The sequence below is a fragment of the Entelurus aequoreus genome, linkage group LG05 (genome assembly GCF_033978785.1).
Source record: "Entelurus aequoreus isolate RoL-2023_Sb linkage group LG05, RoL_Eaeq_v1.1, whole genome shotgun sequence".
Classification (NCBI taxonomy): domain Eukaryota; kingdom Metazoa; phylum Chordata; class Actinopteri; order Syngnathiformes; family Syngnathidae; genus Entelurus; species Entelurus aequoreus.
The window spans coordinates 53,124,481-53,146,156 of record NC_084735.1 but is presented as its reverse complement, the minus strand read 5'-3'; the positions used below and the strand labels follow the sequence as shown (position 1 = coordinate 53,146,156).

Below are 21,676 nucleotides of genomic sequence, written 5' to 3'. Positions count from 1 at the left end.
TTACCTCCCTGCTTGGCATCAAGGATTGGAATTGGGGGTTAAATCACCAAAATGATTCTGCTCCCCTCACCTCCCAGGGGGTGAACAAGGGGATGGGTCAAATGCAGATGTTAATTTCACCACACCTAGTGTGTGTGTGACAATCATTGGTACTTTAAGTACTTTACTTTTAGTCTCATCAAGAGATGTAAGCGACTTTGTACTCTGTACTCTTGTACACAGCGTTTAAATTGTGAGTCCCGTCCAGTTTGTTGTTGAAGCGAACACCCAGGTATTTAAATGAGTCCACTATTTCTATATGCATATGTGCATAAAAGACACAACCAACAAAAATGCAGTTCAGGTATGTCTATATTAAGTTATTATAAATGTATGTATTATTAATATTTTAAAAATAATCTAAAGATTTGTATAATTATATTTGACCAATAAACAAAAAGCTGCGATAAGGGGGCGACTTGTCCAGGGTGTACCCCGCCTTTCGCCCGAATGCAGCTGAGATAGGCTCCAGCTCCCCCACGACCCCGAGAGGGACAAGCGGTAGAAATTGGATGGATAAACAAAAAGACTACATTGACAACTACAATTCAATTTACTCTAATATGTTCAATAGGGGCCCTGTGATGAGGTGGCGACTTTTCCAGGGTGTACCCCGCCTTCCGCCCGAATGCTGCTGAAATTGGCACCAGCGACCCCGAGAGGGACAAGCGGTAGAAAATGGATGGATGGATGTTCAATAGGCATATGTTTATGTTCCAGACAATGTCCAAAATGTACAAACCCCGTTTCCATATGAGTTGGGAAATTGTGTTGGATGTAAATATAAACGGAATACAATGATTTGCAAATCCTTTTCAACCCATATTCAATTGAATGCACTACAAAGACAAGATATTTGATGTTCAAACTCATAAACTTTATTTTTTTTTGCAAATAATAATTAACTTAGAATTGTATGGCTGCAACACGTGCCAAAGTAGTTGGGAAAGGGCTTGTTCACCACTGTGTTACATGGTCTTTCCTTTTAACAACACTCAGTAAACGTTCGGGAACTGAGGAGACACATTTTTTAAGCTTCTCAGGTGGAATTCTTTCCCATTCTTGCTTGATGTACAGCTTAAGTTGTTCAACAGTCCGAGGGTCTCCGTTGTGGTATTTTAGGCTTCATAATGTGCCACACATTTTCAATGGGAGACAGGTCTGGACTACAGGCAGGCCAGTCTAGTACCCGAACTCTGTTACTATGAAGCCACGTTGATGTAACACGTGGCTTGGCATTGTCTTGCTGAAATAAGCAGGGGCGTCCATGGTAACGTTGCTTGGATGGCAACATATGTTGCTCCAAAACCTGTATGTACCTTTCAGCATTAATGGCGCCTTCACAGATGTGTAAGTTACCCATGTCTTTGGCACTAATACACCCCCATACCATCACAGATGCTGGCTTTTCAACTTTGCACCTTTAACAATCCGGATGGTTCTTTTCCTCTTTGGTCCGGAGGCCACGACGTCCACAGTTTCCAAAAACAATTTGAAATGTGGACTCCTCAGACCACAGAACACTTTTCCACTTTGTATCAGTCTATCTTAGATGAGCTCAGGCCCAGCGAAGCCGACGGCGTTTCTAGGTGTTGTTGATAAACGGTTTTCGCCTTGCATAGGAGAGTTTTAACTTGCACTTACAGATGTATCGACCAACTGTAGTTACTGACAGTGGGTTTCTGAAGTGTTCCTGAGCCCATGTGGTGATATCTTTTACACACTGATGTCGCTTGTTGATGCAGTACAGCCTGAGGGATCGAAGGTCACGGGCTTAGCTGCTTACGTGCAGTGATTTCTCCAGATTCTCTGAACCCTTTGAGGATATTACGGACCGTAGATGATGAAATCCCTAAATTCCTTGCAATAACTGGTTGAGAAAGGTTTTTCTTAAACTGTTCAACAATTTTCTCACGCATTTGTTGACAAAGTGGTGACCCTCGCCCGATCCTTGTTTGTGAATGACTGAGCATTTCATGTAATCTACTTTTATACCCAATCACGGCACCCACCTGTTCCCAATTTGCCTGTTCACCTGTGGGATGTTCCAAACAAGTGTTTGATGAGCATTCCTCAACTTTATCAGTATTTATTGCCACCTTTCCCAACTTCTTTGTCACATGTTGCTGGCATCAAATTCTAAAGTTAATGATTATTTGCAACAACAAAAAAATGTTTATCAGTTTGAACATCAAATATGTTGTCTTTGTAGCATATTCAAATGAATATGGGTTGAAAATGATTTGCAAATCGTTGTATTCCTTTTATATTTACATCTAACACAATTTCCCAACTCATATGGAAACGGGGTTTGTATATGAAAAGGTAAAAAAATAGGTTGATATTCAAAATGGAAAGACAAGTTTTTAATCCCCTTCCGCAAAGAAGCACATTCAAAATTGCTATATGACATTTTGACATTAATTAGAAATTAAACAAAACACACTAAATGAGCAAAAACTAAAAAAAGAAAATGCTCTTTAACCATATCTTTACAGTAAAGGTTCAGCTACAAAATAAACTTGAATAATAAAGTCGTTTTAGAAATAGTCGTAAATATATCACAAGGACGGCGTTCAAAGCGATGCTAGATTAGTAATCTGTATTGGCTTTTGTGTGGACGCGGTCACGATGCTGCTAAACCAAACTAAAACTATGACAAAGAACATTTTGACTCGCCGCTGAAAAAAATGTTTATCAGAAACAAGGTATAATTGTATCCATGAAGCGATTTAGCCTATCAAGATAGAACCAGCAAATATTTGCAGAGCATGACTACCACGTTGATGATCAGTTACTGAAGTGATGGTCGCCATAATCATGTGGCCCCCTTAAATGTTGCGGCCCTAAACAACCACATAGTGTTTATGCCAGCGGCCGGCCCCGATCACAGGGTTACTGTGGTTTATTTTTGAAAAAGGCAATATATATGCATTTAATGTGGTTATTAACCACACAAGAAACAATATTAATGTGATTAAGCTAAGGACTTGGGTTTAGGGATGCAACGAATATAGATTTTGACTTGGAATATAGTCTGAGTAGGGCTGGGCGATATGGCTAAAAACTGTATCACAATATAAGGTTTTTGTATCGGTCAATATCGATAATCATTGATATTTTTTATGACCTATCGAAAATAAGGACCAGGAGAAAAATATATTACATGTATACATTTTTATTTAAAAGTTTGCATGTTCTCCCCGTGACTGCGTGGGTTCCCTCCGGGTACTCCGGCTTCCTCCCACCTCCAAAGACATGCACCTGGGGATAGGTTGATTGGCAACACTAAATTTGCCCTATTGTGTGAATGTGAGTGTGAATGTTGTCTGTCTGTCTGTGTTGGGGTGTGATGAGGTGGCGACTTGTCCAGGGTGTACACCGCCTTCCGCCCGAATGCAGCTGAGTTAGGCTCCAGCAACCCCCCCCCCCCGCCCCCCTTCCCCGACCCCAAAATGGACAAGCGGTAGAAAATGGATGGATGGATTTGACCTTCCTCTGATTATAATCCACTCAACTGTCAAGGCAGAAAGGAAAGAAAATGTCAACACAACTGTCAAGTGTCTGCAGGCTATGTAGCTTCCCACAAAAAAGAAAGACTTCAACTTGAGTGAATTCCACTCAATATTTTATTTGTTGCGACCCCGAAAGGGACAAGCGGTAGAAAATGGATGGATTGATGGACAATGGAGATTTAGGGTTACCTTTATTGTCTTTGTACTTGGGGTTTCCAACAATATTTAGGGGGGAGGTACTCCCTCAGCTACTGTGCACAGCACAAACAAAGACAAAATAAACACTAAAAACAGATACACAGTCTATAAAAAGTACTATGAATAAATGAATACAGAAAGTATGATGAATATAAAAACTGGAAGGTAATGCAATAAATACAACATTTAAATATTGAAGGTGCAATGGTCGAAGACCTTTTATGAAGAAGAAAAAACGAAGACTAAGATTTCCCTCGCCTGGACGCAAGTCACCGGGGCCACTCTCTGGAGCCAAACCCGGAGGTGGGGCTCGATGGCGAGCGCTGGGTGGCACAGCCCGAAGAGGCAACATGGGTCCCCCCGTGAAGAGAGGGGCAAAGCTTTCTACCGATTACTACCTGGTGGTGAGTTGGCTCCGATGGTGGAGGAGGATGCTGGACAGACCTGGCAGGCCCAAACACATTACGAGGGTCAATTCCCACCTCCGGAAGAACTTTGAACATGTCACGAGCTTGGAGATTGAGTCCGAGTGGACCATATTCCGTACCTCTATTTTAGAGGCGGTCGATCGGAGCTGTGGCCGCAAGGTGGTTGGTGCCTGTCGCGGCGGTAATCCCAGAACCCTTGAGGGATGCCGTCAAGCTGAAGAAAGAGTCCTATCGGGTCCTTTTGACTCATGGGACTCCGGAGGTAGCAGGCAGGTACCGACAGGCCAAGAGGTGTGCGGCTTCGGCGGTCAAAAAGGCAAAAACTCGGACATGGGAGGCGTTCAAGGAAGCCATGGAAAACGATTTCCAAACGGCTGTGAAGCGATTCTGGACAACCATCCGCCGCCTCAGGATGGAGAAGCAGTGCACTGTCAACACCGTTTATGGTGAGGATGGTGTGCTGCTGACCTCGACTCAGGATGTTGTAGATCAGCGGAGGGAACACTTCAAAGACCTCCTCAATTCCACCTACACGTCTTCCTATGAGGAAACAGTGCCTGGGGAATCTGTGGTGGGCTCTTTGATTTGTGGGGCTTAGTTTGCCTAGGTTGTTAAAATGCTCCTTGGTGGCAAGGCCCCGGGGGTCGATGATATCCTCCTGGAGTTCCTTAAGGCTCTGGTTGCTGTGAGGCTGTCTTGGTTGACAAGGCTCTGCAACATTACGTGGACATCGGGAACGGTACCTCTGGATTTGGCAGACCAGGGGTGGTGGTTCTTCTCTTTTAAGAAGGGGAACCGGTCAGGAACTTGCACATCACTAGAGAGTTGACCTGAAAATAGAGGTTCTGGTGGAAATTAACATTCTTGCCTGGAGAACAGGAGCTGGATGTTCACCCAAAGTTTGTTGTCTGTGCACAACCTCTTTTATTCAGAATTTTTGCACTTGCAAGATTTTTTGGCTTACAACGTGTTGTTACTATATTAGAATTACACAGAAAATACTGAATAAATCAAAATGGTTGAAAAGCAATATTGTTAGTATCCTGTTATTACACTAAATTCAAGGCTCTCAGGCCACACCTGACCAGTAGGGATGAGTGATATGAACTATCACAATAACCTTCCATTTATGGTGAAAACGATAAAAGTGAAGATAAAATACACCCACAAAACTCTACCTTTTTGACTATGAGTCCGTTAGTGCATCCAGTCTTCAAGAGCCCCCAAAACACTACTCTAAAATAACACTAAGGCTGTTAAACGACATCAATTAAGTTTAAGTAGCACACCTATGCTGCAGAGCTGTACTAGTGTGCTTTGCTTATCATAAGGTATGGAATACATTTTTCTGTCATCAATATTATATACATTCTTTTTATGAGTGTTATATTACAATTCAATCAGAGAGTGTTATAATGCGACTTCATTGGGAACTCTCCCACACTCCGGTTGCATAATGGCGAATAATGATGACACTTATCATAAGCGTCATCATTATACACCAAAATAGACGGATACAAAATAAATAGTTGACAAATTAGCAGAAACAGGTGAAAATAATGTTTTAGGAACTCACTTCAATCAATGTTCCAACACTGATCGCCAACACGCTCTTTAGAGCAGACATCGAGGCAAATGTCCCCAAAACTGCGGGAGACATCTTCTTTCATAATCTTCTCCGCGGTTCAGAAATTGTTGACTTTGATTGCACAGAATCCTTGAAATTGCTACAAATGTGTCAGTAGTAAGACGACTGCAATTGAAGCATGTTTACTTCTGTAAACACTGCAGGACGTGTGACCTTAGGTCTGTATTCGGGTCAGTTTGCATTTATATTGGAGTCTAGACACATTTTTTTGTAATGTGAACAACTACATAAAAAAATCAGATTTGCAACTTTGGTAGGGCTGTGGCCTTGAGCTTTATGGCTGCGACTTGAGCTGTGATTTTGGGCTGTGACTAGGGTTGGGTATCGAGTATCGAGTATCGATTGGAACCGGGACTAACTTTCCGATTCTCCCGGAATCGTTCAAAAGTTTAAATTTTGATTCTTAGTTTCGATACCCAGTTCGCCGACCGGAAAAAAAGAATAAGTCCGCCGACCGGAAGAAGAAGCCGCTGAACACCAACGAAGAAGCGCCCACCGCCGGAAGTGTTAGCATAACCGAGCCTATGTAGCCGAGCGAGTCAGTCAAGCATGGATAGCGGGCGTCGGTGGTCGAAAGTGTGGCTTTATTTTACTAAAAAAATGAAATATCGGCGAAATGTAACACGTGCGACAGGACTGTTTCGTGCTTAGGAGGGTGCACGTCGAACATGACGGAAGCACCTCCGAGTTCATGGAGTACAAATATGTCAAGTGTCTTCAGGCTGTGATTCCACTCAATATTTTATTTGTTGACAATAGGGGTAAGGATGGCAGGGTATGGACATAGGGATATGAGTATACAGTATATACAAAACCCAAAACCAGTGAAGTTGGCACGTTGTGTAAATCGTAAATAAAAACAGAATACAATTTTTTGCAAATCCTTTTCAACCTACATTCAATTGAATACACTGCAAAGACGGCAGCACGGCAGAAGAGGGGTTAGTGCGTCTGCCTCACAATACGAAGGTCCTGGGTTCGATCCTGCGCTCGGGATCTTTCTGTGTGGAGTTTGCATGTCCTCCCCGTGACTGCGTGGGTTCCCTCCGGGTACTCCGGCTTCCTCCCACCTCCAAAGACATGCACCTGGGGATTGGTTGATTGGCAACACTAAATTGGCCCTAGTGTGTGAATGTGAATGTGAGTGTGAATGTTGTCTGTCTATCTGTGTTGGCCCTGTGATGAGGGGGCGACTTGTCCAGGGTGTACACCGCCTTCCGCCCGAATGCGGCTGAGATAGGCTCCAGCACCCCCCGCGACCCCGAAGGGAATAAGCGATAGAAAAAGGATGGATGGATGGATACACTGCAAAGACAAGATACTTAATGTTCGAACTGGCAAACTTTGTTATTTTTTGCAAATATTAGCTCATTTGGAATTTGATGCCTGCAACATGTTTAAAAAAAGCTGGCACAAGTGACATGAAAGACTGAGAAAGTTGAGGAATGCTCATCAAATGCTTATTTGGAACATCCCACAGGTGAACAGGCTAATTGGGAACAGGTGGGTGCAATGATTAGGTATAAAAGCAGCTTCCATTAAATCAGCGTTTCTCAAAGTGTGGGGCGCGCCCCACTGGTGGGGAATAGAGACATGACAGGTGGGGCGCGAGGAACGGGAGGAAATTTCACTTAAATTTTTTTTAATTTTTTTTATTATATTCTTAGATTTTTTTTTTTTTACTATGCTTTCATTTTCTATACACACTGTAAATCACTTTGTGATTCTGTCTGTGAAATCTGCTATATAAATAAATGTAAATTATTTATTTTTCCTGTAGGCTTTACATTTCTAGGTAGGAGCGAAAGTTTGACAGACATAGCAACAGTAACTAATGGGGGCGGGGCTAAGCGGAAGCTTTGTGAATGGCGAGTCACTGGGCGAGGATTTGCTGTTTTGCAAATACATAAAAAATAGAACCACTGCTGATGAGCTGTTCAAGATAATGGGCAGTTTCCTCAAAGAACACGACCTTAAATGGGAAAACTGTGTGGGCTTTTGCTCTGATGGCGCACAGACCATGGCAAAGTCAAGAAACGGGCTGCAGGCTCTAATAAAGAGGGTTGCGCCAAATGCGCATTGGACACACTGTGTCATTCACCGGGAAGCACTCGCGTCAAGGCAGCTCAGCCCCGAACTCAATGAGGTTTTAACAGTGGCAGTGTCAAGCCTGCAACCCCGATTTGAAAAGCTGTGCAGTGCAAAACAGGCTAATTGCACCCACTAATGCTGGAGTACTGTAAAACTCATGTTCACTTTCCCTGTCTTGCCAAATGCATATAGCTCCTCCTTTTTTTTTTGCAAAGATTGCAAAGTGGCACTTTTATTTTCATTTATTATTGAACTTGATGCAAGTTATTTGATTTATTATTGAACTTGATGCAAGTTATAACACTTTTTTTGATTTATTATTGAACTTGATGCAAGTTATAACACTTTTGTTTTATTTATTATTGAACTTGATGCAAGTTATTTGATTTATTATTGAACTTGATGCAAGTTATTTGATTTATTATTGAACTTGATGCAAGTTATAACACTTTTTTTGATTTATTATTGAACTCGATGCAAGTTATAACACTTTTTTTGATTTATTATTAAACTTGATGCAAGTTATAACACTTTTGTGTTATTTATTATTGAACTTGATGCAAGTTATTTTATTTGATATTGAACTTGATGCAAGTTATACCACAGCTGCAAAGTATTTTATTTATTATTGAACTTGATGTTATTTTATGTTATTGAGTTTGAATGTATAAAACTTGATGTTATAACATCAACTTGATGTTCAATAAATTTGAAAATGTTAAGCTTGGCATTAGCGTTCTGTTGGGGCGATGGGGGCAGGTGGGGCTTGAAAACTCCCCCTTGTCCAAAGTGGGGGATGACAAAAAAAGTTTGAGAACCACTGCATTAAATGCTCAGTCATTCACAAAGAAGGATGGGGCGAGGGTCACTACTTTGTGAACAAATGCGTGAGCAAATTGTCGAACATTTTAAGAACAATTTCTCAATGAGCTATTGCAGGGAATTTAGGGATTCTACGGTCCGTAATATCATCAAAAAGTTCAGAGAATCTGGAGAAATCACTGCACGTAAGCGGAAATGCCGTGACTTTTAATCCCTCAGGCGGTACTGCATCAAAAAACAACATCGGTGTGTAAAGGATATCACCACATGGGCTCAGGAACACTTCAGAAAACCACCGCCAGTAACTACAATTTGTCGCTACATCTGTAAGTGCAAGTTAAATCTCTACTATGCAAAGCGAAAGCCATTTGTCAACAAAACCCAGAAACACCGCCGGCTTTGCTGGGCCCGAGCTCATCTAAGATGGGCTGATGCAAAGTGGAAAAGTGTTCTGTGGTCTGACGAGTCCACATTTCAAATTGTTTTTGGAAACTGTGGATGTCGTGTCCTCCGGACCGCAAAGGAAAGAACCATCCGGACTGTTATAGGCGCAAAGTTCAAAAGCCAGCATCTGTGATGGTATGGGGGTGTATTAGTGCCCAAGGCATGGGTAACTTACACATCTGGGAAGGCACCATTAATGCTAAACATATGTTGCCATCCAAGCAACATCTTTTTCATGGACGACCCTGCTTATTTCAGCAAGACAATGCCAAGCCACATTCTGCACGTGTTACAACAGCGTGGCTTCGTAGTAAAAGAGTGCGGGTACTAGACTGGCCTGCCTGTAGTCCAGACCTGTCTCCCATTGAAAATGTGTGGCGCTTTAAGAGGCGTAAAATACGACAACGGAGACCCTGGACTGTTGAACAACTTAAGCTGTACAACAAGCAAGAATGGGAAAGAATTCCACCTGAAAAGCTTCAAAAATTTGTCTCCTCAGTTCCCAAACGTTGTTAAAAGGAAAGCCGATGTAACACAGTGGTAAAAATGCCCCTGTGCCAACTTTTTTGCAATGTGTTGCTGCCATTAAATTCTAAGCTAATGATTATTTGCAAAAAAAATAAATTTAGTTTCTCAGTTCAAACATTAAGTATATTGTCTTTGCAGTGTATTCAATTAAATATAAGTTGAAAAGGATTTGCAAATCATTGTATTCTGTTTTTATTTACGATTTACACAACATGCCAACTTCACTGGTTTTGGGTTTTGTAGTATGCAGACCTAAAATGTTTTTTCAATGTTGGATACTCATGTTAAACAATATATAAGTATTAAACGCAGCACACCTCTGTTGGTTGGGTTTTGCAGATGGCTACGTTGTGACGTCATCGTGAGGTGGAAGCTCTTACTTAGACTTTAAGTCAATCTTTCTTAGATGTGGTCTGCACACAAAAAGGTTGGACATTGTATTATTATCATCTAATCGTGCCATGACCATAACAACACCAACATACATAAAGTACGCTTTTTTTTTTTAATACAAAGTCTGAATCGATCAGAGAGTAAGCCGGTGTACCTAATGTTGTGACTATGTGAATCTATATAATGTTTATGAAGTTTATTTTCGACCGTTTCTGGAAAAAAAAGTTGTGACAACTTCAAGATATACATTCAAACAGCGCACATTTCCAACAGATAAATGATGGTTTAGTCGGTGTTTCATTTGTGTGTGTGTCCATCCATCCATCCATCCATCCATCCATCCATCTTCTTCCGCTTATCCGAGGTCGGGTCACGGGGGCAACAGCCTAAGCAGGGAAGCCCAGACTTCCCTCTCCCCAGCCACTTCGTCCAGCTCCTCCCGGGGGATCCCGAGGCGTTCCCAGGCCAGCCGGGAGAGATAGTCTTCCCAAGGGGTCCTGGGTCTTCCCCGTGGCAAAGGGCAGCCGGTCGGACGTGCCCGAAACACCTCCCTAGGGAGGCGTTCGGGTGGCATCATGACCAGATGCCCAAACCACCTCATCTGGCTCCTCTCGATGTGGAGGAGCAGCGGCTTTACTTTGAGCTCCCCCCGGATGGCAGACCTTCTCACCCTATCTCTAAGGGAGAGCCCCGCCACCCGGCGGAGGAAACTCATTTCGGCCGCTTGTACCCATGATATTGTCCTTTCGGTCATAACCCAAAGCTCATGACCATAGGTGAGGATGGGAACGTAGATCGACCGGTAAATTGAGAGCTTTGCCTTCCGGCTCAGCTCCTTCTTCACCACAACGGATCGATACAGCGTCCGCATTACTGAAGACGCTGCACCGATCCGCCTGTCAATCTCACGATCCACTCTTCCCTCACTCGTGAACAAGACTCCGAGGTACTTGAACTCCTCCACTTGGGGCAGGGTCTCCTCCGCAACCCGAAGATGGAACTCCACCCTTTTCCGGGCGAGAACCATAGACTCGGACTTGGGGGTGCTGATTCTCATCCCAGTCGCTTCACACTCAGCTGCGAACCGATCCAGTGAGAGCTGAAGATCCTGGCCAGATGAAGCCATCAGGACCACATCATCTGCAAAAACAGAGACCTAATCCTGCAGCCACCAAACCGGATCCCCTCAACGCCTTGACTGCGCCTACAAATTCTGTCCATAAAAGTTATGAACAGAATCGGTGACAAAGGGCAGCCTTGGCGGAGTCCAACCCTCACTGGAAACATGTCCGAATTACTGCCGGCAATGCGGACCAAGCTCTGACACTGATCATACAGGGAGCGGACCGCCACAATCAGACAGTCCGATACCCCATACTCTCTGAGCACTCCCCACAGGACTTCCAGAGGGACACGGTCGAATGCCTTCTCCAAGTCCACAAAGCACATGTAGACTGGTTGGGCAAACTCCCATGCACCCTCAAGGACCCTGCCGAGAGTATAGAGCTGATCCACAGTTCCACGACCAGGACGAAAACCACACTGTTCCTCCTGAATTTGAGGTTCGACTATCCGGCACAGCCTCCTCTCCAGTACACCTGAATAGACCTTACCGGGAAGGCTGAGGAGTGTGATCCCATGATAGTTAGAACACACCCTCCAGTTCCCCTTCTTAAAGAGAGGAACCACCACCCCGGTCTGCCAATCCAGAGGTACCGCCCCCGATGTCCACGCGGTGCTGCAGACTCTTGTCAACCAAGACAGCCCTACAGCATCCAGAGCCTTAAGGAGCTCCGGGCGAATCTCATCTACCCCCGGGGCCTTGCCACTGAGGAGCTTTTTAACTACCTCAGCAACCTCAGCCCCAGAAATAGGAGAGCCCACCACAGATTCCCCAGGCACTGTTTCCTCATAGGAAGATGTGTTGGTGGGATTGAGGTGTGTTCTACTGGGGGACTTCAACGCTCATATTGGCAACGACAGTGAAACCTGGAGAGACGTGATTGGGAACAATGGCCGCCCGGATCTTAACCCGAGTGGTGTTTTGTTATTGGACTTTTGTGCCCGTCACAGATTGTCCATAACGAACACCATGTTCAAACATAAGGGTGTCCATATGTGCACTTGGCAACAGGACACCCTAGGCCGCAGTTCCATGATCGACTTTGTAGTTGTGTCATCGGATTTGCGGCCTCATGTTTTGGACACTCTGGTGAAGAGAGGGGCGGAGCTTTCTACCGATCACCACCTGGTGGTGAGTTGGCTGCGATGGTGGGGGAGGATGCCGGACAGACCTTGCAGGCCCAAACGCATTGTGAGGGTTTGCTGGGAACGTCTGGCAGAGTCTCCTGTCAGAGAGAGTTTCAATTCCCACCTCCGGAAGAACTTTGAACATGTCACGAGGGAGGTGCTGCACATTGAGTCCGAGTGGACCATGTTCCGCACCTCTATTGTCGAGGCCAAGCGGTGTGCAGGTTCAGCGGTTTTTTTTATTGGTTTTTTTTGTCATAAAAAAATACAATCATGTGTGCTTACGGACTGTATCCCTGGTGACTGTATTGATCGGTATTGATATATAATGTAGGAACCAGAAAGAAACAACCCTGTTGTGCGAATGAGTGTGAATGAGTGTAAATGGGGGAGGGAGGTTTTTTGGGTTGGTGCACTAATTGTAAGTGTATCTTGTGTTTTTTATGATGATTTAATTACAAAAAATTTGTTTTAATTTTTTTAGATTTCTTGTGCGGCCCGGTACCAATCGATCCACGGACCAGTACCCCACGGCCCGGTGGTTGGAGACCACAGGCTCTTAACCTTTTTGACCTTGGAACGCAACTTTTCCACTGCAGAGGGGCTGAGGGCCCACTCAAATAGTAACACTGAATTAGTGATCTTACCCTTGATTTTAATCGTATTCAATAATTACAGTAATATATATAATAACCTACTTACTGTTTAACAGGTTAACAACATTGTCAAATGATATAAAACCATGGTTTAATCACAAATGTTATTATCAATTTACACAAACCTTAGGCTTAGGTCAGACTAATTAGGGGGAAAAAAGTACTCACGAAAAAGAGACTTATAAATAACTGATGAAAAATTAATTTATATATAAGTATGTAGTGCTAATATAAATACACTACATTATTAATGAACATTTTTCTTAACACAACTGTCATTGAAATTTAAGTGCAAATTAAAATACAGATCCACCACTTAAATCATAATTTTTGCGCTTCAGAAACTTCTCTATGACTTAAGCTGAAGACTTCTTCTATTTGTTTGAGATTGTCATTACTGCCATAAGTGGTGGAAAAGTGTATTATAACTGAGTATCGGGCCAATGCGGACCACAGCAGAGAAACAGATATTTGTTGACGCCCTCGAGGGGGCTCTCACGGCCTAACAATGTGCCCTGGGCCCTATAGTTAAAAACACTGATTTAGACCACAAATAAATGTTTTCGGTGTGGATAAAAATCATCATAGGCCCCCTTTAATGTTATCTGATCTGTACAATATTTACCGTGCACACCTGAAAATGACAGATGTCGTCCATACTTCACACTGTGTTCTTATGTTTCTCAACATTGTTCACCCTTTGTTTTTAGGAAGTAAAGGCACTGAGGGGAGCTTGGATTCCTTTTTAATCAGGTAGTCCGTGCAAAGGGTCGATGAGGACCGCAGCAGAAGAATCACCGAACAGCAGCGCAGGAGGCGGCAATAGTACCGTCCTGCAACGTCTCCTGCAGGAGCAGATGAATCGGAGTTTTGTGATGCAGCAACAGCAGGGAGGAGCAGGACCTGGATGTGGAGGGCACGGGCAGGGTGGTCCATCCGAAGACCATTCCATGACCCCCCACATTGCCCGGCAGGAGCCCCAGGGACAAGAGCTACAGACAGACAGCTTGGAGAAGTTGGGATCCAGAGTAGTAGGAGGTTGTGGAAGCAACGGAGGGGGAGTTGGTTCAATAACTGGTGCAGGTGGAAGCAGTGGATGTGGTTCAACTACCCAGGGTCTGTGCCTAAATTTGGAGGAACTGCCTACTTACGAGGAAGCAAAGGTTCAGTCACAATATTTCCGTGGTCATGGCCCACCTCCTCAGCTTCAGCAACAGAGCAACCAGTCCCAGCAGGCCTCACTCCCAACCTCAGGGGGAGCTGCTTTCTATGTCACTGGGGTAACGGATGCCAAAATGCGCACAGAAGGTCGGCCCACCGTGCAGCGTGTTAACGGGGCAGTAAAGGTTCTCCAAGATGATGGACTGAAGGACCTAAAACAAGGTCACGTTCGATCTCTAAGCGAACGACTAATGCAGCTGTCCTTGGCCACGAGTGGTGTTAAGTCACATGCTCCTGTCATCAGCTCTTCACTGTCCCCCCAGCTGTCACCTGCAGGGCAGCCAGGTGATTACTACAAGCCCCAGCATCGGGGCCCACCTCCAGACTACCCCTTTAAAGGAATGAACTTACCGACTATGCAGCAAGAGACTGGAGGTCCTTTTTATCAGGAACAGTCCAGGGAAGTGCCCCATGTCCGATATCAGCCCCCACCAGAGTATGGCTCATTTAGGTAAGAGAAATACTATAGTTGAGATATATTAAGCAAAGAAACAAATGCTGTTTAGTCATTATGGATTTGAAAAATGTTCATTTGCAGTTGAAATCCTTTTTAAAATCACAGAAATGAATATCCTGTGTGCGTGTAACTTCTTAAATCAGGGATATTCAACTGAATTGTTTTGGAGGCCACATTTCCATGAAGCTGAGGCCCTGCACTATTCGTCTTATTTTGTATACTCGAAAAACTAGCGTCCTCTACAGGAGGCATTTGATTTTTGTCTATTTATTTTGTTAGAGTTACAGAAGCGCTCTGACCTTCTGCAAAAATGTTAGTCTCTCACAAGTTTTTTTTAACTGAACTCAAGGGCCATCGGTTGAATAGCCCAAATGATAATAAATAGAGGGGCCCTAAAATGGGACCTTGAGGAACACTACTAGTTTGACTTAAAGGCCTACTGAAATGAATTTTTTTTATTTAAACGGGAATAGCAGATCCATTCTATGTGTCATACTTGATCATTTCGCGATATTGCCATATTTTTGCTGAAAGGATTTAGTAGAGAAAATCGACGATAAAGTTCGCAACTTTTGCTCGCTGATAAAAAAAAGCCTTGCCTGTACCGGAAGTAGCATGACGTCACAGGAGGTAATATTCCTCACAATTTTCCTTTGTTTACAATGGAGCGAGAGAGATTCGGAGCGACAAAGCGACGATTACCCCATTAATTTGAGCGAGGATGAAAGATTCGTAGATGAGAAACGTTACAGTAAAGGACTTGAGAGGCAGTGATGGACGTATCTTTTTTCGCTCTGACCGTAACTTAGGTACAAGCTGGCTCATTGGATTCCACACTCTCCTTTTTCTATTGTGGATCATGGATTTGTATTTTAAACCACCTCGGATACTATATCCTCTTGAAAATGAGAGTCGAGCACGCAAAATGGACATTTAAAGTGACTTTTATCTCCACGACAATACATCGTTCTCAAATGAAGATAGAAACAAAAGAAATGAACCCCTGACTGGAAGGATAGACAGAAGATCAACAATACTATTAAACCATGTACATGTAACTACGCGGTTAAAAATTCTCAGCCTGGTAAGGCTTAACAATACTGTTGCTAACGACGCTAAGGCTAATTTAGCAACTTAGCAACCGGACCTCACAGAACTATGATAAAAACATTAGCGCTCCACCTACGCCAGCCAGCCCTCATCTTCCCATCAACAGCCGTGCTCACCTGCGTTCCAGCGATCGACGGCGCGACGAAGGACTTCATCCGTGGGTTTGGCGGCAAGCATCGGCTAGGCGTCTGCTAAGTAAGTAGTCCTTGTTGTGTTGCTGTAAGTATTGTACTTAGCCACTAAGACACCGATCGATCCCACCTACAACGTTCTTCTTTGCAGCCTCCATTGTTCATTAAACAAATTGCAAAAGATTCACCAACACAGATGTCCAGAATACTGTGGAATTTTGTTGAAGAAAACAAGAGGTTTTTGTATCGGGTCCGATGGGGTCCAACCACTTCCGTGGATTTTGTGACGTCACGCGCATAAATAATATCCAAAGGAGTTTTTAAACCGGAAGTGTGGCGGGAATTTTAAAATTGCACTTTATAAGTTAACCCGGCCGTATTGGCATGTGTTTTAATGTTAAGATTTCATCATTGATATATAAACTATCAGACTGCGTGGTCGGTAGTAGTGGGTTTCAGTAGGCCTTTGAATAGTTGCAAATGAAGTAAACAAGGTACAGCAACACCTTAGTTAGACAAAACACATTACGAAAAAAATGTGTAACTGCCAAAAAGGAGAGGACTTAATTAAAGAGTTGCTTTAAGGAACACCTGAGTGTACATTACAAGTTTATAATCAGTCTAACCACTTCAGTATCGACCTGATGCCTGACTTGATACTATACTTGGTACTTTACTGTCGCTATTTGTATAGATCTGCCCACCGCTGTTTACAATCAAGAGCTCCTGCTTAGCGTTTACCAGTTGGCATATCCTCCTAACATATTTAGCTGTTCATCGTACTGCAGTAATCATACTTGTAAAACACATAGATTATTTTCTGCCATAGAGGCGAGGATTAGTATTTTAGGAGTATCTAGAACACTGCGGAGGGATGTTAGCGACGTTCGAGAGGACTCTGCAGTGTATTAAGGACACCTTTGTTCGCTTGTTGCTGTCAAATTGGCAGGACACAGCAGGAAGCTATGAACCAACATACATTATCATGATATGATTATAGTATTAAAAACTATATCATTGGAAAAATTCTTATCATTTATATCATATATTGTCTATATCGCCAAACCCTACTAATAAGGTTAAAATGTTAACGCAAAATTCTGCCAATGTGTTTACAGTGGTCTAAGTACCCCCATTCAACACAAGAACTCTAAGGTTTTTTGGAATTTGCTGCAAAAATGTTTATCTCCTAAGTTTTGAACTGAACTCAGCGCCCAGAATAGTGTCATCCCAGGGTAAGATTTGGTCCCCAGGCTGGTGGTTGAATAGCCCTGTGTTGAATCCTGGGCTGATTTGCCTTAGACAAGAACTCTTTAAAGGCCTACTGAAACCCACTACTACCGACCACGCAGTCTGATAGTTTATATATCAATGATGAAATCTTAACATTGCAACACATGCCAATACGGCCGGGTTAACTTATAAAGTGCAATTTTAAATTTCCCGCTAAATTTCCGGTTGGAAACGTCTATGTATGATGCGTATGCGTGTGACGTCACGACGGCAACGGAAGTATTCGTACCCAATGTGTCACCATACAAACTGCTCTGTTTTCATCGAACAATTCCACAGTATTCTGGACATCTGTGTTGGTGAATCTTTTGCAATTTGTTTAATGAACAATGGAGATTGCAAAGAAGAAAGTTGTAGGTGGGATCGGTGTATTAGCGGCTGGCTGTAGCAACACAACAAGGAGTACTTACTTGGATAGCAGACGCCTAGCCGATGCTAGCCGCCAAACGCACGGATGATCGGGTGAAGTCCTTCGTCGCGCCGTCGATCGCTGGAACGCAGGTGAGCACGGGTGTTGATGAGCAGATGAGGGCTGGCTGGCGTAGGTGGAGCGCTAATGTTTTTATCATAGCTCTGTGAGGTCCGGTTGCTAAGTTGCTAAGTTAGCTTCAGCGTTGTTAGCAACAGCATTGTTAAGCTTTGCCAGGCTGAGAATTATTAACCGTGTAGTTACATGTCCATGGTTTAATAGTATTGTTGATCTTCTGTCTATCCTTCCAGTCAGGGATTTATTTATTTTGTTTCTATCTGCATTCGAGCCAGATGCTATCACGTTAGCTCAGTAGCTAAAGAGCTTCACTGATGTATTGTCGTGGAGATAAAAGTCACTGTGAATGTCCATTTCGCGTTCTCAACGCTCATTTTCAAGAGGATATAGTATCCGAGGTGGTTTAAAATACAAATCCGTGATCCACAATAGAAAAAGGGGAGTGTATGGAATCCAATGAGACCTTGTACCTAAGTTACGGTCAGAGCGAAAAAAGATACACCCTGCACTGCCTCTCTAGTTCTTCACTCTAACGTTCCTCATCCACAAATCTTTCATCCTCGCTCAAATTAATGGGGTAATCGTCGCTTTCTCGGTCCGAATCTCTTTCGCTCCATTGTAAACAACGGGGAATTGTGAGGAATCCTACCTCCTGTGACGTCACGCTACTTCCGGTATAGGCAAGGCTTTTTTTTATCAGCGACCAAAAGTTGCGAACTTTATCGTCGTCGTTCTATACTAAATCCTTTCAGCAAAAATATGGCAGTATCGCTAAATGATCAAGTATGACACAGAATGGATCTGCTATCCCCGTTTAAATAAAAAAAATTCATTTCAGTAGGCCTTTAACAGTTGGTGAAAAGTTTTTTTTTTTTTGTGAAGAGCAAGAAAATGAAAGACAGTGATACCACAGTTTTCGTACGATTCGGTTTTCAATGACAATTTTTGTAAACAAATTTAACAATTATATTAATAAGAGTGTAGGCGTGCCCAAAGTGGGCCAACATGAAATGTGACAATCACCACAACCTTATATATGGTGGTATAATTTCCTTTTATGTTTTAGTTTTAGTAACTCATTATTAAATACAAATAATTTATACAGCATTGAAATAAATTGAGAAGGAAAAGGAGCAGAAATAGTTATAAATGCTATTGACCCAAATACAACATTAGCTATTAACCTCAGATGACTATTAAGGCAATATTTCTGCTCCAGCTGGACTTTCTATCCTTGAAAGAACGCCACTGTCCTCTTAATATTTGCACATTGCACATTTTGTAGACCGCTGTCCACGACTATATCTCTATTAAAGTACGTCCACATCGCAGACATGCTGCCTCCGTTCCAGACTGTATGGCTTCTTGTATCCTCTTATGGTGTGAAGTGTAGCATGTTTAGCTAATCCTCATCCTCCAGTGATACTTGTAATAAACTTACCTTATTGGCTGCTATGGAGTGGAGGCTTAGTAAGCCGCTAGCTTGCTAGCAAGAATGCTACAATGTCGCTGTGAAATTTGCAGGAAACATCTAGACTGTGTCAACATGCATTATCACGTTATGACAATAGTACTGCTAGCTTAATCGTCGGCCAAATGTATATCATTTGTATTGTATATATAAGAATATCCCCCTATGACTATCTGTTAGCTTCCCGATGGACTGGGCTCCCACATTATCTAATAATTTAACAATTAAATAATTATTCCATTGCAGCCAATCACCCTGGAAGGAGGGTCCCTACATCTGCGATCCCTTTTCAAAATGTATTATTTTTACCAAGCTGCGGTCTTTTGAGTTGTTCTTCACTTGGATGTGAGCTTGGATCAGGTGGTGTTATTGAGAGTATGTGAAGCCCATTGAGACACTTGCGATTAAGGGCTAATTGTTGCAGCTCTAGAATTAACCACAATGAGCCAACAACATTGTGACTTGTAGTGCCGTAAAGTGTTGTGGTAAATACAATTGTGTGACCACATAGGTGTCCGTACATTTTTGGAGATAACGCGAGCGCCAGAACTTTTATTTGCAAGTGTTTTGAAGAAGAATTCTGAAGATTGACCAACTGTTTGGGAAAGCTGTGTTAACAAAACATTTGTGTTCTACTCTCCTCAGATCCAGTAAGGATGGTTCAGGCACGTTCCAGAAATCCCTTCACCAGCACAGCCCCACCTCTTCTGTCACTTCTGTTGGCTCTTTGTCCCGCGCCCAGTCTTCTACTTTCTGTAGCGTTCCCAGTGTTTCTCACTCCTCTCACCCTTCTTTCCTGCACCAACAACCACACAGTCAGGGTCAGACCTTGCCCAGAATGGGGCTTCGCAATCTACAGGGTTTTGTTTCCCATCAGGTAGGGGAGCCTTTTCCCCCCCTGTCTATGAACCCAACACCACAAAGATGTCATGGTTTCCCCAACAGCCCCTACAGCTCCACACCACGGAGTTACAACAAACAGCAACAAAATCATCCATATCAACTGCAGCATTTCCAAGGGCCGCTCCCTCCCCAGGGTCAGCCCTTTGTTCCCCCTGGACATTTTCCCCATCTACATTCTTACTCAAACCTACAGGGAGAGTCCTTTGCGATGATAACACAAGCTCAACAGAGGGTGGATGTGCTCACCGAAGAGAACAGAACTCTGAGGCAGGAAATGGAGGCCTGTCGTGAGAAAGTCATCAAGCTGCACAAGGTAACATTAGAAGACTTTTTGTTGTGAAATATGTAGGGATGTCCCGATCAAAATTTTTGGCTTCCAAACTCGATAAACACTTTTGGCCTCCAATTCAATTTTGAGTTCAGTTCCGATACTTTGACAATAGATTCTAGAACTGAAAATGTTGTATAGTAAGTACACTTAGACTTAGACAAACTTTATTGATCCTCAAGGGAAATTGTTCCACATAGTAGCTCAGTTACAAAGCATGTAGAATGTTCTAGTATTGTTGTAAGTCAGATGATGTATTAAATGTGTGGTATTGAATGCCAATACATAATTTTTAAACAAAATAAACTGGCTCATGCACAATAACCAAACACAAGCAAAAACTACTTTTGGTGTCATGATCCGTTGCCCGGATCATGTTTTGTTTAAGTTTAGTATTTCCTTAGTTGTTGATTTAGTTCTGTGTCTGCACCCGAGTTTGTTGTCATTGTTGCCATGGGTGCTGATTATTGTCAGCTGCCTCTGATTTGTGGTCGGGACGTTCACCTGCTCCCGGTCACTAATCAGAGAGCTATTTATTCCTGCCTCTCGCCACACTCTGCCTGGCTGTTTTGTTTGCTACACGCAATAGTTACGTTGGTTATCCTTACTTCTTTCTCCTGTTTTTGGCTAGTCTTTGGTTAAACCTTTACCATAGCTTCCTGTGCAATTGGCACACTTTTCTGTTTTTGGATTCTTGCTTGGTTTTTGGAAATAAATAATCTCTCTCACCTGCACGCTGCTTCCGGACGTCCATCCGCATCTTGGGGAAACGACCAGCGCATTAACATGCGACCCAGACGTGACAATTGCTTCCATTTGAATAATTTGGGTTTTGCCCTCAAAGCCTTCCTGTATCCTACTTACTCATTGAACAATAACATACCTTACCAAAAAAGGAGTATTTTGTAAGAACAAGAAAAATATAAATATTGATATAATCACTTTAGTATCGATACTACACTAGGTATCAATAGTATCAACATCTACTTTACATGGAAACAAGGGATATGGAAAATTAATTGTGTCCATCCTTTTTGAAGGAATCTTTCATGCGAGTACAATCTTTAGCCTGTAAACCCAAGGACTGAGCTGCGATAAAGATCGATTGGGCCAATCATTCAAAATAGGCAATAATAGTCCCTGATATCTCTAGAAAAATGATTACCAACTAGGAGTAAGGATGTGCCAATCGATCTACCACCGATCAGTATCGACAGATTTCCATGAAAAAGTGTGTGATCGCCATTGCTGATTAATGCCTTT

The 21,676-nt window shown here is 43.0% G+C and overlaps 1 protein-coding gene across 1 annotated transcript in view; it reads left to right on the top strand.

The window, feature by feature from the left end:
* The window catches only part of amot (angiomotin), a 79,810-nt gene that overhangs the window by 10,709 nt on the left and 47,425 nt on the right, over positions 1-21,676 (top strand). The window contains exons 2-3 of the mRNA XM_062048367.1: positions 13,723-14,684; positions 19,828-20,398. Coding sequence (XP_061904351.1) covers positions 13,786-14,684; positions 19,828-20,398 — 1,470 coding nt within the window. The 5' untranslated portion in view covers positions 13,723-13,785. The remainder of the gene's footprint in view (positions 1-13,722; positions 14,685-19,827; positions 20,399-21,676) is intronic.